At 36.0% G+C, this 16,657-nt stretch overlaps 1 protein-coding gene across 1 annotated transcript; it reads left to right on the forward strand.

The window, feature by feature from the left end:
- The first annotated feature begins 13,279 nt into the window (after nt 1-13,279).
- LOC114176274 (myb family transcription factor PHL8-like) lies at nt 13,280-15,284 on the forward strand. Its single transcript, XM_028061257.1, has 6 exons — nt 13,280-13,684; nt 13,786-13,862; nt 13,956-14,013; nt 14,121-14,196; nt 14,295-14,364; nt 14,449-15,284. The coding sequence occupies exons 1-6, from the start codon at nt 13,552-13,554 to the stop codon at nt 15,064-15,066; spliced, it is 1,032 nt and encodes a 343-aa protein (XP_027917058.1). The 5' UTR covers nt 13,280-13,551; the 3' UTR covers nt 15,067-15,284.
- The last annotated feature ends 1,373 nt before the right edge of the window (nt 15,285-16,657 follow it).

Consider the following 16,657-nt stretch of genomic DNA (forward strand, 5'->3'; position numbering starts at 1 on the left):
ACTCAATGGTTGAGAAACAACGAAAATTGTTTTAGCGAAACAAAAGTTCTTCAAATGAAACAAAAATTAATAACAATAAGTAAAGAATTTTTTATATATTACCTAGTAAAATGAAATGTTTATGCTATTAAACACCTAAATTGAGAGTATTAAACATTCTCATGTGAAAATAAAATATATGATAAATAAAAATATTAAAAAATAATAAAAATATTCAAATATGAGACATAATTTTTTTTTAATTCACATACATCATTTTAACATAATTACATAAAGGTTATGATAAGATGAAAAATGTATTGGAGATGCGAATGAGTTTCATGACAAACCAAATAATTAGAAAAAATAAAAAATAATATATATATATATATATATATGGTTACTTAATTAATTATGAATATTTTAATAATTTAAACGGAGATAGAGATATGACCTGGACGAGTATTATGGAGGGGATATGTACATCCCCATCCCCATCCTCATACCCAATTGAAAAATTTGGGGATTCCCCATACCTATACCCATACCCAGTCAATGCGAGGATTCCCCTTCAAAACGGGGACGAGTTCGGACAATACCCACGAGGACGGGTTTATTTGCCATCTCTACTAGCTCAAGTGATTGAGAGTACTATGATTATGTGAGAGGACTTGGGTTCAAGTCCTATGTGTTGGATCATGATGAGTGATAATATAATCATAGAATTATATAAATTATCATGAAACATGAATTGGTTGAATTGTTATCCATTGATTTAACATTTGGCATGGTATGGGTTCAAACCTTGGTGAACCTAAATTAAACTTTCTTTTTTTGCTAAAATTTCCTTTGGCATGAAGGTAAAAGGGCAAGGAAACCCTAGCAGCCAAGGGGGCTAGAAAACCATCATAGAATTGCCTATGAATGACAATTAAACTCAAGTTTAATGGTATTTTTGTTTTATACTATTTACCTCTCATTAAGACCACAATTAGTGACCAATTAAGAGAAAAAAAGAGTGGTTTAGGGACTGTTATTGTTGCATAGCCATAGGTATACGAAAATTGAGAGTGTAAGGTGAGGATTGAGGGAAGTAAGGAGCTACATTGAGATAGAGTCAAAGGAACATCATTGGTGATCAAGAGGGAACTCACAACAAGTCCAAAAATAAGCTAAGGAAACCAGGTTAGGGGAGTTTAACACGTTAGAATTATATGCTTGGGTTTGAATTGCATGACATATGTTGAATTGTATGAGTGTCGTTCGTTTCTGGTTGAAATTTCGTATTTCTGGAAAATTTCCAAAAATCGCCTAACGGGCTGTTCATAGCCACCAGGCGGCACATGCACTTTGGCTTATTTATAGGTTCCTGAAGAGGAATCGCCTGGCAGTAAGCTCCGGACCGCCAGGCGACACATACTAGTTTTACCTAATTTATAGGTTTTTATGAAGGGCATGTTGATGGTGATTGACCTGCTAAGTGACACGAACCATTTTGGTTCAATTTTGATATTTTCTGGGTTCTGGGAGGATTTTGATTGGAAGGAAAGTCAGTTTAAGTCGTGAAGGGATGAATTACAGTCAAATTTCACTGAGTTTTCGCCTAATTGAGGACTAAAGATGATGGAACAATGTTAACATGTTTTTAGGGGTTGACAGATTTGGGAATTTTGTGGATTGGAGTACCTTTATTGTGTAATTGCATTATAATCCTTGCTGGCGAGTGTTGAGCTGGGGTTGGCGAGTGTTACCAGTGTGAGTGTGCTGGTTGTGGCTAGTACGGATAGGTCCAAATAGATTGCCCTCCTCGGTAGTAGTTGACGAGTTTGGTAGTCTTGGGACGTTGCAAACTATGTTCGTATTTGGGAACTCCACCTGGCGTTACAATGTATGATCCGTAGCAATGGTTTCTCGCACATGCTCTATCGGTTGTGGCCGATAGGTATGGCAACAAGTCACCTTGAGGTAATCACTAGAAGATGTAGGACACAATTCACATGGTTGTGGCCATATGGTGTGGAAATAAAGAAAGGAAACTGTTCTTGTTGAGAATGCTATGTCATATATAAATGTGTTATATATATATATATATATATATATGATTAATCTCACCCTATCTGCTTGTGTTTGGCGATGATTATGTGCTCGGTACACGTGAGCAGATGATGTTGTTGCAAGTGGATCTAGTGAGGCTTAGCTTTGGAGCGGGGATAGTTGGGGGAGTTTTATGTTTTATGATTTTGGAATAAATTGTAAACACCTATGGATGTTTTAAATTTCCCATGTTTTGGGAAATGATGTTATATTCAATGACACACAATTATGGTTTTCTTTATTTTATTATTTCAATCTGTATTATCCTGACGGGATGTTACCGTAATCATCAAGGCAAACATCACCTCCCATATCTTGACATAAAGTATCTTTGATGATAGACCTTGAAGTCTAAAAAATGAGGGAGGCCATAAAGGATGATACCATAAGAGAAATTATGATAAGGTTACAAAGACTGAAGACTCCTAATGGTATGTTTGGATAAGACAATTTTTCAAGAGGGTGATTCATTTATTTGGAGAATTTGAAATTCTTTATAATGAAATGCTTTGTTTGGATAGAGAAATTAAAAAGCATTTAAAATGCATGCATTTTTTGAAGTATTTCAATTAGCTAAATTAAAAGGAATTCAAATACCCTAAAAAAATGTGGAATTTGAAATTCCTCTCACTCAACCTCATAATTTGGACTCAACCCCAAACGGACCCGTCAAACCCGACAACCATGACAGGCTAGGCTGGCCAGACACTCCAAACAGATCATATCGACCTGACAACACAAACAGGTCGAGCAAGCCCAATGACCTACTCAGGTTTGGCGAGTCAGATGACCTAGAGGTGTCGGGCAGGCCTGATGATGCAGACGTGTCGGACAAGCCCAACGACCCAACTAACCCATTGACCCGACAAGCCTGATCGACCCGATGACCTAATCAAGCCTGACTGACCTAACAACCTAGACAGCCCCGACCAGTTCGATGACCCGAGCGATACCAACCGGCCTGGTGACCTTGTCAGGTCAGGTCGGCCCAATGACATAGACTTGTCGGATATGCCCAATGACACAAACATACCCGACAACCCAGATGAGTTAGCAGGCCCGACAACCTAGATGAGTCAGCAGACCCGACAACCTAGATGGGTCGGGCAGGCCCAATGATCTAATAGGTCCAAGTCAGGCCAACGATCTAGACAGGTTCGTTCGGGCTGGGTTGACGAACTTGACAAGCATGACCTGCCCATATGGGCGGTCAGGCTAATCAGGCTTATTTGGATCGTCGAGCCGACCCATCCTAGCCCGTTTGGGTTTTACGACCTAGTTGAGTCGTCGGGTCAGCCCGACCCATCTGGGTCGTCGAGCCCGTTTCTAAATTTATCATGAACTCAAAACATAATTAAGTCTAAAATAAATATTTTTAAAATGAAATTTTATCTCATAAGAAATTCAATTATTTTATCCAAACAAGAAATTGAAATGTAAGGTATTTTAATTTCTTTATTCGAACAAGTTATTTAGAAAATGAAGGGAATTTAATTGCAAGCAATTCAAATACAATACATTTCAATTTCTCAGAATTGTTGAAATGCTTCATCCAAACACAAGGTAAAGGTTAAATGGTAATGGAAGGATGTGGAACACAAGGTACCATGCAAGAGAAATTATAGGACGTTTTGGCATGTAACTTGTTTAGTTTCTAAATCCACTCTTTATAACTATCAAGAGATGGATGAAAAATATAAATAGGTTGCTTTTGTACAAATTGTGGAAATAATACATACATTATCAGAATGCCGCAAAAACAAAAAAATGAGTAATCCAGTGATTGTTGCAATTTGGGTCACCACTCTCATTAATTTATTTTAGAAGTTCCTTTACTTTCCTTGGTGATTTAGTTTATGCAATCTACTTCGCGTTATTTACATTTGATTACAATTGTTGCCTCCATACACATCATTCCTTCACTCACCATCTTAATTCATACTTTATCCATTGAAAACCAAAAATAAACAAAAGAGGATTGTGTTAGGTTGGACATGTACGAAATCTTAATTAACATTCATGTGAAAATGAGATCGAATTCCTTAAGTGTTTGGATAAGACTATTTCACAACATAAGTAATTTTTACATCAAATTAGTCTTATTTGTAGAAGCTTAAAGCAAAAGACCCTAGTTAGATTTAAGAAACAAATATTTGCTAACCTTATGAAGAAAAAAATTCACATCAAGTTGATTTAATTTAAGTAATATGGATAACCTGATGGGTTATAGGGTTGTAGTCATTGAGAGATTGTGATTGTAGATATATATGTAACATTGGTCTTACACATATAAGGTATTTGACACCACTTTTACACCAAAACCTTAAGGCAATGATGTTATCGGTCTTTATTCTTATATAGTGTTTAACTTTGTCTATTCTATTCAATGTGGGACTTTTTGACTCACACTTGGACTATTCCCAACATAACCTAATAATCGAAACTGAATTATCGAGAAACAATTATAATTTTACTTTCTTTTCTTTTTATCAAAGATTTACCCTCTTTTTCTATCTTTTAAATTAAAATATAATAATATAATAAATGTTACTTAAAATTTGATAAGTATATTGAATAAAAACAAAGAAAATTCTACAATTAAGTATTTAACACCACTAAAAGTTAAAATAATTTATTTTTATAATCTAACAATAATAAATATAAAACAAAAATTTAAAATTGTTTTGATTCCAAGATTAAATATCCCTTCCTCCTTCCACCTTCCGAGACTTCTTTCAAGGACAAAATCGTGAGGGAGTCGATGCTCCAAAGTGGACAATACCTTAGATGAGGAGTGATTGATCCTAACGATGTCTTGGGATCGGAACATTGGCACCCATCGTGGGGTCGATAACTGAACCATCAGTCTCGTGGGACTGATAGTGGAACCTTCAATCCCTTAAACCCTCCATTAGGTATGATTCACTCATTCCACTTAGGCCCTCGATTGGCAGACTTATGTTCCTACCATAAAGCCAATAGTTCCACATCGCTTAGAAGTCGAAGCCTAAGGCGGCTTAAGTACCCCTTCCTCCTTCCATCCTCCGAAGTGCCTTATAAGGACAAAGTTGTGATAGAGTCGGTGCTCCAAAGAAGATAATACCTCATCTAGAGGTGTCAATTTGGCCCCTAGCCCATGGGCCAGCCCTGACCCACTCTTCATAAAGCCCCCATTTAGGGCCCCCCCGAATGAGGGAGGGCCCGACGACACGGACAAGCCCGACGAGCCGGACGGGCTCGAAAATCGGACGGGCCTAAAGACACGGACGAGCCCAATGATCCAGACAGGCCCAACGACCCGAACGGGCTTGACGACCTGTACGTGCCCGACGATCCGGACGAGTGCGACAACCAGGATGGGCTTGACAACACAAACTGGCCCAACGACCCGAATAGGCTCGATAACCCAAACATGCCCCACGACGCGCACAGGCCCGAGGACCGAAACGGGCCCGAGGACCCGAACAAGCCCGACGACACGAACGAGCCTGATGACCCGAATAGGCCTGACAACCCAGATGGGCCCGACGACTAGGACTGACCCAAGGACCCAAATAGGCCCGACGACCTGGACAGGCCCTACGACCCAGACGGGACCGACGACCCGAAAGTGCCCAATGACTCAGACGGGTTCGACGACCAGGATGGGCCCTACGACACAAACGTGCCTGACGATCCTGACGGGCTTGACGACCCGGATTGGCTTGATGACCCGAATGGGCTCGAAGAACCGGACGATCCCTACGACACAGTCGAACCTGGTCGTTGGGCTCGTTCGGGTCGTCGGGCCCGTTCGGGTCGTTGGGCATTTCTGGATCTTCGAGCCCGTCCGTGTCATCAGGCACGTCTGGGTTTTGAGCCTGTTCGGGATGTCGGGCCCGTTTGTCTTGTCGGGCCTGTCCAGGTTGTCAGGCCCGTCCTGGTCGTTGGTCTCGTCCTAGTCGTCGGACTAGTCATAGTCGTCGAGCCCGTTCGGGTCGCTCAACCGGTACGTGTCGTCGGGCCGCTCCTAGTCGTCGCGCCCGTTTGGGTCGTCGTGCTTGTTCGGGTCGTCGGGCCAGTCGGGTTGTCGGGCTCATCCAGGTCGTCAGGCCCGTTCAGTTCGTTGGGCCTTTTTGGATCATCAAGCTCGTCTGTGTCATCAGGCCCGTCCTGGTTTCGAGCCTGTTTGGATCGTCGGGCTCGTTCGTGTTGTCGGGCCTATCTTGGTTGTCGGTCCCGTCCTGATCGTCAGGCCCATCCTAGTTGTCGAGCTCATCCGGGTCGTCCGGCCTGTACGTGTCATTAAGCCCGTCCGTGTCGTTGGGCCCGTCCTAGTCGTTGTGCCCGTCCGGGTCGTCAGGCCCGTTCGGGTTGTTGGGCCTTTCTAAATCATCGACTCGTTCGAGTCGTCGTTCTTCTCGAGGTCGTCGACCCAGACTTGCCTATTCGGGTCGTCGTGCTTTTCTAGTTTGTTGGGTATGTCCCACAGATAATATATTTTAAAAAATAATATATTTTTCATGTGGAAGATGAAAGCTCATGGGTTAGTCCTGGCCCACAAGGCTTTTTGTAGGGTTTTTTACCTTGTGGGCTTCTTTGATGGGGACTTTTTTTCAATGTGGGCTTTTTTGACCCTAGCCCACATGGGTCAAGGCCAAGCCCTGTGGGCTGAGCCTAATTGACACCTCTAACCTCAATGATCATATAAGGGATGATTGATCCTAACAATGTGGGATCAGAAAATAATCCACTTAAACAACCTAAATGTATAACCATAATGATCACTTAAACTTAATTCCAACATTTTTTTTAAGAAAACAAAAACATGTCATAAAGTTTTCTTACCACCTAAAAAATTATAATTTCACATGCAATAATCAATGAAACTAAACATCCAATCTCTCTTTCCGTTAATGATGGGATTGTGACAAGTTATAAAAACATGTAAAATATAATAATTAATATAATTAAAAAAATAGCATGCAAAAAATAATCAATAGAGCAAATATAATAATAATAATAATAACAATAATAATATACTAAAGGTATATTGTGGCTTGGTTTATTTTGAATCAGTTTTAGAAATTTAAATAAAATCAAACTACTTAATCCTTAAAAAAAACTAAAAACATGTAAAAATTTTCAGTTTTTATGGTTCAAAAAATATTTATAAAATATCATGTAATTAACCTCATTTCTTAAGTGATGCGAGAAATAATTTAATGCATGAAACGAAACCAAAATTGAAATCGAATTATAATGGAAAGGATTCACATAGGTAGAAGATAACACAGGTTTCATAAGTCCACTACGTAGATGATGTGAGACAAGCGTTTTACAACCCTTATCTAACAGTACGAACAAGATTGGTTTTGTTGAATCAACCTACTACCTAGCGAAGGGTATTTAGGGATAACTTTCCGATGTTACAGTAATTACTGAAAATAATGTTGTTGCTAATTAACTACCATGTTTTTGTTTGACTATTGGGAAAAGTTATTTATGTTCTCATTTATGACTAAGATGTGTCTGCTAGTAATCTATCAGAAATATGGCATTATTGATGACATTTAGCCATATCAACGACTTTTTCACGCATACACATCATCTTTCTCTTGTAGTGAATCTCAGTGTTCATAATGGATCAGACAATCTATTCCATGATTCATCAGTCCAGTGTTCAAACTCTTCTTATGGCTTTGTGTGAATTAGCATAATGTGTGTGAATGGGTTATTAGTATACCAAGTTTACCTCACTATAATGAGTGTCGACATATTGATAAATTTTACTAGTTTCAGAGTTCTTTGACTAGATTGAAAGAAAAGACCACAACCTAATGTGAAGGTGAAACATGACAAATATTTAAAAAGATGAGAATGAAAATGAAAACCGTTGTACAATAAAAAAAATTAATAATAAATTTTTAATTATTTTAATAAAATTATATATTTCCTGTTACAGGTGGCATCAATTGTCCCGTGACAGAGGCCAAGTAGGCCGAGTCACAATCGAATCGTAGCGCTTGGACTTGTGTTACATTCTTAAGTAAAAAAAAGTTGCGTTCTGACTAATGACTATAACTTTTGACCTCGTAGTAAGCGCTCGATCCTAACAATTGGTATTAGAGTCAATTTTCACGAGTTTGATTCCTGGTGGAAAATTGTTAAAAGGGAGATTGTTATCGGTTTCAAAATTGTATCGTGGCAGAGGCTAAGTGGGTCAAATCATAAGTCCAATAGGATTCCTAGTAGGACAATTGTTGAGGGGGAGATTTTGCAGATGGCATCAATTACCCCGTGGTAGAGATCAAGTGGGTCGTGTCACAATCGAATCGTAGTGTTTGAGCTCGTATCACAATTACCCTGATTAATGGTTATAGCTTTTGTCCTAGTAGTAAGCTCTCAATCCTAATATTTCCCTACCAACAAATCTCATCCCTCGTATATAACTTTATTTACTCATTTTAACTTCTTAAATATACTATTTCCTAAATCCGTACATAAAACTTGTATATATTACAACGTTTTCCTAACATAGAAATAACATTGTCCGTAATATGAATTTACATGCAAATCATGTTATGTGTAAAATCAAGACGTGACTTTAAATTTACTTACAAATTTATATGGGTAGGTAAATGATAAATTTATTATATATTGAAAAATATTCCGACCCTAAAGAGTCTCTTGATTATGCATTTGAACTTTCATGATAATTAATATCATCAACCGTTAGGATCAATACTTATAATACTTTAACTAGACCAATAATATCAATTGTACTATTAGCCAACTTGTTTTGGAGCATGTACAACAAAAATACTACAACTACAAAGAAATTCAGAAAATTTTCGGCTTTCATTCTTTATTTTGTTGAGAAATTGCTTTCAAAACTCATCAAGAGAGGTAAGAATAAAAGTAAAAAATAAAATAAAAAAAAAGTTATTTCATTTCATTAATATGGGTAACCAAATGAATAGTGCCATCATAAGCAATTCAATAAAAACAAAATTTAAAGAACTAAAAAACTTGATGAGTAGAGGTGTCAATTTGGCCCCTAATCCATGGATCAACCCTGACCTACTACTTTTTTATATATTTGAAGTATTTTAATTAATAGTTTCAATTTTATTTGTTTTTTTTATTTCCACTATTTTAAAATAGCATTGTTTGAATGTATAAATAAAATTAAAAATAGTATTTTAAAATTAATTTAACTCGTTGCATGTTTATATTTTCACATTTGAAAATGTATTCCTATTCATTGTTTACTCTAGGCAACAATTTTATAATCCTTCTTTAAACATGTATTTTTGGTTTATAGACCTTAATCTACACTAAACACTTAAACATGTATTTTTGGTTTATAATTCCTATTCTTGCTAAGTTATGGTAGTGTTTACTTACATAAGAGTTTTGATTGTATATACACACACCTGAACACTTAAGACTTGGAGAGATATGAAGAGTTTATCTTGAGTAAACTTTATCATCTTTGATTCACCTTTTTTATTCAAGTTATTACCTTCTTATTTGCTAATACAGGGATTTCAATTCAAATTTTTCATGATTCCTTGATTTCTTGAAAGTTGTACTTTGGCTACCGTTATGCATTCTTTTGTTTCTAATCCTACATATTTTTTTCCTGAATTTCATGTGAGCTTTGCACAAGAGTGAAAAAGAGGAAGTGTGATGGTATTTGATGATTATAATTTTTACTCATATTTAGAACATCTAATGTTATCTTTCTTGGAGTGTATTTGATACTAAGGTCATTGTTTTAACATATTGGTATTATCTAAGCTTGAAGGGAAATTAGTGGTAAAATAAGTTCTTAAGCTTCGATTAGGCACTAGATGATCCAACCACACAAGTCTCACTAGAGAGTCCAGCCTATTGAATTTCATTAGACGATTTGATGGACATCTATGTGTTGAATGTTTTATAATAAGGTGACTTTGATATTTGCTCTTTGAATGTTCTAACATGTGTTTTGTATAGATGAGAAATAAGTGAAGTCACATAGCTTCTAGTTTGTAAAGTTACCATAAATGATTTAGTAGACCTAAATGTGCCAACAAAGATTTGATTCTACACCATGGTCCAATTGACCACATAATAGAAGTTTGAAAGTGGTCCTCAGAAGTACAATCATACACTCTTTGATTTTCTTTGAAAATTCTTGCAACACCTCTTGCAATCTTGTCAACTAAACAATCTCTTGTATTGAAGTAGATCTATACAAGTACACATATGTTTCAATTTTTAATTTTAAACCGTGAAAGAAAAAACCTTAAAATTATACTTTTAGATACCATATCTCTTATTTTTCTTGTACTACAAATAGTATTTTCTTATCTAGGGATTAAATCGCTTAAAATGATCCTTGTGTAAAGGTGTCAAAATTCTTGAAGGATGAAAATATATCCATGCTTAGGAATGGATAAATTTGTCAGTAATACATACAATGTAATATACCTAGGAAAATTATACTATGACTCCCATTTTTTGACTCTCATCTTTTACTCTCTGATGTGGCTTAGTGTGAGTCGTTGGTTCTTTCAAAGAAAAAGATACTGGTACATTAATCAATGACCCACACTAAGCCGTCAGATAATAAAGGATAAGAGTCAAAAAATGAAAATTATAATATCATTGTCCATATACTACCTATGCAGCTTCAACTTCAATTACGAAATTATATCGTTTGGTAAATGATAAATTTCTTAAATACCGAAAACAATGTAATATGCCTTTCAACTTTCACAATAATATCATCAATGTCTATATCAACATTTATAGTACTGTTATCCAAACATGTATTCATCCACCTATGTTTTGGTGACACAAATTAAGCATTAGATTGCAAGAAAAATAATGTAACAATGCTTCAACCCGACTCTACGCTTACTTAGTCTTGGAATGATGGAGTGACATAATGCTCACGACATTTTGTGTAACTACCCAAGTTTGAAATGAAGTTTTGTTTGAATTATTCTTGGGTGAGATGTTGACAAGTTCCTTTTGTTACTCTTTTTCGGATTCCTTGAGGCCACAATCTTCTTCTTCTTCTCATCTTCTTTCTCTGCTTTTGCATTTGTGAGATCTCCCTGATGGGTCCATCAAAAGAATATTAATTTATGAGGCAACTTTGCCAAGTGACTTTTGATTCACCGGACCTTCTCCTACTGATCTAATAAAAATTCCAGGGCCTCCTCATGCATCATCCTGGAATCTCCTTTACCTGTTATGGAATATAATAAAGTGTGAAAGGAACTCAAGTACATCACCATGTTAAAGACAAAGCTACTACAATAACTCTTCCTTTCTTTTCTTGTTTTTCAAACATTTGGGCCACACACCACAAATAATAATAAATATTCCTTTCTTTCAATATGAACAAAGCCTGCCACTAAGCAATTGCATTTCCAGACACTACTACCATATGCTTGCAGATCAAGAATCACCCTCCCCACCCCAAAACTTCCTGGACCCACCAACTTCTACTCTACTCTGTTAAAAACAAATCCTTTTCACTACCGGTACAATTTTAGACACCAAATAATACCGATACTATCTATTTATCTAATGTAAAGTTTACCACTTCTTTCGTTTTTTACTATAACTAAGCATGTTCAAGAAGAGTAACACTATCATAAATAATATCCTTTTCAAATATTTAATATAAATTTGTATCTAAAGGTCGACTAAAGATCAATGATTAAATTGAAAAAACTTAATACTGGTGTAGCTCTTTGTTGGGTTCTCACGTGTGAATTTTAAGTCATGCAACGATTAAAAAAAGAAAATTAAGTAACATATAAAAGAAAAGATTAAAATTTTAGATTAAAGTGATATTAATTTTGTTTTTCGTCGATGTTGTATTTTCTCGATAAATTCTCTCTGCAATTGATAGTGATATCATAATCAATAGAGTGTCTTGATAACCGATCAAGACAAATTTCACTATCAAAATTCTCCGAACGAAAGAGCCATCACCGTTTATATATAAAAATAAAAGTAAAAAGTTATCATAGAGGTTAAAAATATGTGAGAATTATTGAGCTGTTGAAGCAGAGTAGCAGGGAATCCACGGTGCTGAATTGGCAGTGTTTTTAAGAACCAATCATTGGATTTTGATTCTATTGATGAAACCCAGACCGCAACCCAAGAAATTTGAGGAGTGACTTGATCGAATTGGCTTTTGAAGATTTGTTGTTGGCCATTATAGTGTTCCTTTTTCTTTTCTTCTTTTATTTTTGGTGAAAAATTCTTTTCTCTTCTTCTGCTTGATATAGATTACAGCATTAAAGCAAATATTCTCTTTGGAATAATTTCTTTACGAGACTTTATTCCGAGTGAGCCCTGTAGATTGCTTTCGTATTAAAAGAAAGTGCAGGGTCACATATTTAGTGACTTGGTAACATCTAATTTTAACGGGTATTATTACTTTCACATTAAATTTGATTAATCATGTTTTAGTCCAATCCCATCATCTTTACAGTGTAGGGTTATGTGTATCCTAACCTAATGATTAGTATGGGGTTAGTGGTTAGTTAAAATAGGGTTCCTTTATGAACTTTGGGGTGGAAATTATTTGGTAGGATAACATAAGAAATTATGAACTGTTGGATGTCACGAATGGACACATTTTATGTGTGTCGTTTTGATTAGAGGGGTACGGCATTATCTCTTGACACGGTTGATTAGTTCTCTTCCTTTTAGTGTGTTTTCTTTATAAAGAACACGGACGCTATGGGACCATAAATCTAATCCTAGATTCTTTGATTCCTCCATCCCTACAAGGAACAAAAAGAATCTGCCAATCGCATTAATCAACCTTCTCATAAAAGAAAACCCAAAATTAAAGTTGTTGGAAAGGGAAAATGAAATTTGAAAGAAAAGAAAGATTGATTAATTTAGTTTTCCCTTTCAATCATCACAAGCAAGCAAGAAAATATCCGTAATAGCATTCCCACATAATTTTGTATCACTATTTTTTACCTGAAAGCTTCTCACAGCATTGAGAAAGTTGCACCCATTATTCATCATGGTGGGGCCTATTCAGTTCCTTAGGGAATCAACCTCATGGAGAGATTAAGTAGGAAAACAGCAAGATAAAAACAAACCATACACTTTTCCTCTTTTCTCTCCTTTTAAGACTCAGAATTGAGCTGTTTTTCTTTTTTTTTTTTTTTTTTTTGGTTTTTGCTGAATCAGAGATTCTCTCACCCCTTTCAAGTCAAAGAAGGAAGGGTAGAGAGGAAAATTAAAAAAAGAAAAGTGGGTATGAAATGGGATGAGATGAGATGAGAGAGGAAGAGCCTGAGCTTATGGCATATATTCCGCCAACATATCCCCATTTATGCTTCCTTATATGGTAGTGAGATCACACAGCATCTCAACTACTACCAATTTATAAGGAGAACTACACTCTATACCTCAAACCATCTAAACTATATTTATGTTTCAGTAACACTACCACAAAAAGCAAAAATGGATCTTCAAAATGTGCAAAATCAAACCATGCGTTTGGTTCTCTCTACTGATGCAAAGCCTAGGCTCAAATGGACTCCTGAGCTTCACCAACGCTTCACTGAGGCTATTAATCAACTTGGAGGTGCAGAAAGTGAGTACAATACACACTTTAACACCTTTACTATTTTCATATTACACTTTATATTATATCTTGGCTACTGTAATAATTATTCACTCTATGACATGTGGCAGAGGCAACTCCTAAGAGCCTTATGAGAGTGATGGGGATTCCAGGACTCACTTTGTACCACCTCAAGAGCCATTTACAGGTATTTCCATTTTGGAATCATTATATCATTATTTGTTTCTTTCACTCAATCCAAAAAATTATGAGTCCAGCTTCTTTGTGTCTATGGTCGCAGAAATATAGGCTTGGGAAAAACTCACCGCTAGAAACCTGCTCTGACAACAAGCAACAAGGTCACTTATACTATCTTTGATTTGATTTAGCAGCAATGGCATGACTGGTTTTTTTTTTTTTTTTTTCATTTGGCTTTGGCTTAACCTTGATGCTCTTCATGATGCAGGTTTCAGTGAAATCAAGAGCAGTGATGGTCATTGCAGCAGGGAAATCTGTACTGGGACCCAGAATCAGATGAATGAGTAATTCTTACAAACTGAACTAATATTTGAATAATTTTATATGATGTTGCATGTGAACAGTTAGGCCTAGAATGTTGACCAGATACTGTGTTTAGCAGAAGCTTGAAGATTGCTGAGGCTCTCCAAATGCAAATGGAAGTACAGAGGAAACTTTATGAACAAATTGAGGTAGCACGAGCAGATAATATTGTCTAAATTCTTCTGCTTTCTGAATTCTAGCTTTTTGCATAAGGGTTTGGATCATGTTTTTAGGTCCAAAGACATTTGCAGCTTCGAATTGAGGCTCAAGGGAAGTACCTACAATCAGTTCTATCAAAGGCACATGAAACACTTGCAAGATACGATTCTTCCACAACGGGCATAGAAGTTGCAAAATCTGAACTTTCTCAGTTAGTGTCAATAATCAACAATGCGTGTCCGACCTCTCCCATTTCAGAACTTACAGAAACAAGAGGGCTGAGTTTGAACTGTGGAGAGATGAAACAAGACAGAGGAACCATGTGCTCACTTGAAAGTTCTTTGACATCATCTGAAAGCTCTGGGAGAACTGAAGTAAGAGAACCACTAGATGAGGCAGAGAAGCCTCAAAAGACTAATGGTATTATTTCAGTTGAATTGCCATTGATGGAGATTCACCCAGAAGAAGGTACAGCATTCAAGGGAGATACAAGTGAAGGGAGAAAGAGAAGTGCAGGAACTGATTCCAATGGTTGCTGTGTTGATCAACCTTGTGGAAAAAAATGTGGCAACAAGTTCAGGAAATGTGAACTGTCAGATATGCTTGACTTGAACAGCCAATATCAGAGAGACATTGACTCAAGTGTGAAAGAAATAGATTTAAATTGCAGTTCAAGCTTTTGGGGACAATAAAGATGTTTCCAGTTGTATTAAACATAAGCAACATAAATCATTCTCAGAACAAAATATGTTTATAGACTATGTATATTTTTATAATGAAAAAAAAGAAGAAAAAGGTATAATACTCATGTATGGCACATCTCTCTCAACCTCTTATTATTCTCTTGATCTTGTTGCTGATATTGGACCACAGTGTAACAAATTTCTACTGCAGCAACTTTTAATTGGCACCCACTGGTTTTGTTTATTCTCCTTTTGTGGCTTCGCGGGACCCTACAAGAGTTTCGATGATACCAAAGAAGGCAAGTTTCTAATGTGAACCTGTTTTTACCAACATGTACCTTAGAGTCTGATTGGTAGGGCATATTAGTCAAAATAACTTTTAGGTCTAAAAGCTATGATAGAAGAACGCCCTCAGTATTTCTCCAACGTCCATTAGGAGAAAAATATCGCATCCACAACATCGTTGTGGCCATTAAAATTGGAGTGAAATTGAGAAACAATAGTTGCGAACTTTAAAATTCCAATCTTTGGGCGTCAGTATCCCAGGGAGAACCAAAAGTTTGTACAGTTGAAGGTGGTGATTAATGTGGCTGCAATTTTTTAGGACATTCAGACTCGAAAGACCTTCGCATTGTGATGAAAATGCAGATTAAAATCACTATATATTTTACCGTCTCTTTTCTGGTCTTTTTATTGGTCGCTTGATCCCTTTTACTTTTTCTTTTCGGTTTTTTATTATGACTTATTTTTTATTTTCATTCTTTAATCTTGATTTGATTTAGCATGGATCACTTACTAATGTACTATTATCTTTTTTAAAAAAAAAAAATTAATAGTTCACACTAAATCATATCAAAAATAAAGAATAAAAAGTTAAAATATAATTTTTCATATAAAAAATATGTTTATCAAATAATAAAATAATTTTTATCTTAATTCGCTTTTTTTTGACTTTCTCTTCCTTCGAATTTCATTTGATTTCGCTTATATTTTATTACTATAATATCGTAACATAGTATTATTGAGTGAGTTAACCGGTTGAACCCCTCAAATCTGTTTTAGTTTCCCTCTAGCAAGAATCTATATATACTTATTGTCACACCTAATTAAATGGGTCAGAATACCATTCTTGGAGTGGTGGAATGAGGTATACCCTATTTGAAATTATAAAATGCTAGAATGAGCATAACTAAAAAATATAAAGTGCCATGCATTTTATTGAGCAACATTACAAGTTTTTATACAACAAATAACTAAAAAAAATATGCTAGCAATAACAACTAAAAAACTAGAGAAAGTGAAAGATAATGAAGATTAATATGAATGGTCTTTCGGTAAAAAGTTGAGATTTATCTTCCGTTTAAGGCTATGATCCATTAATCAACATATACATTTTTGTGTGTGAAAAATATATGTTTGTACTCTAAATTTTGATTGCATTCAATAGACAATGGCACATGATCATGACTTATATGTTGATCGAGGAAATAATAGCCAAACCTTATTATTACACTGTGGTTGTCAAGACACATGTTCTTGTCCTTTAGCTACAATCAATGACAATCAAACCTTACCGGTTAGGTGTGGTAGGCTCCGATCC

This window comes from Vigna unguiculata, chromosome 3 (assembly GCF_004118075.2).
Source record: "Vigna unguiculata cultivar IT97K-499-35 chromosome 3, ASM411807v1, whole genome shotgun sequence".
Classification (NCBI taxonomy): Eukaryota; Viridiplantae; Streptophyta; class Magnoliopsida; order Fabales; family Fabaceae; genus Vigna; species Vigna unguiculata.

Coding starts and splice junctions, on each gene's coding strand:
- LOC114176274 (XM_028061257.1), top strand. CDS start 13,552: ATGGATCTTCAAAATGTGCAAAATCAAACCATGCGTTTGGTTCTCTCT. Junction 13,685..13,785: donor TCAACTTGGAGGTGCAGAAA/GTGAGTACAATA, acceptor GACATGTGGCAG/AGGCAACTCCTAAGAGCCTT. Junction 14,014..14,120: donor CTCTGACAACAAGCAACAAG/GTCACTTATACT, acceptor TTCATGATGCAG/GTTTCAGTGAAATCAAGAGC.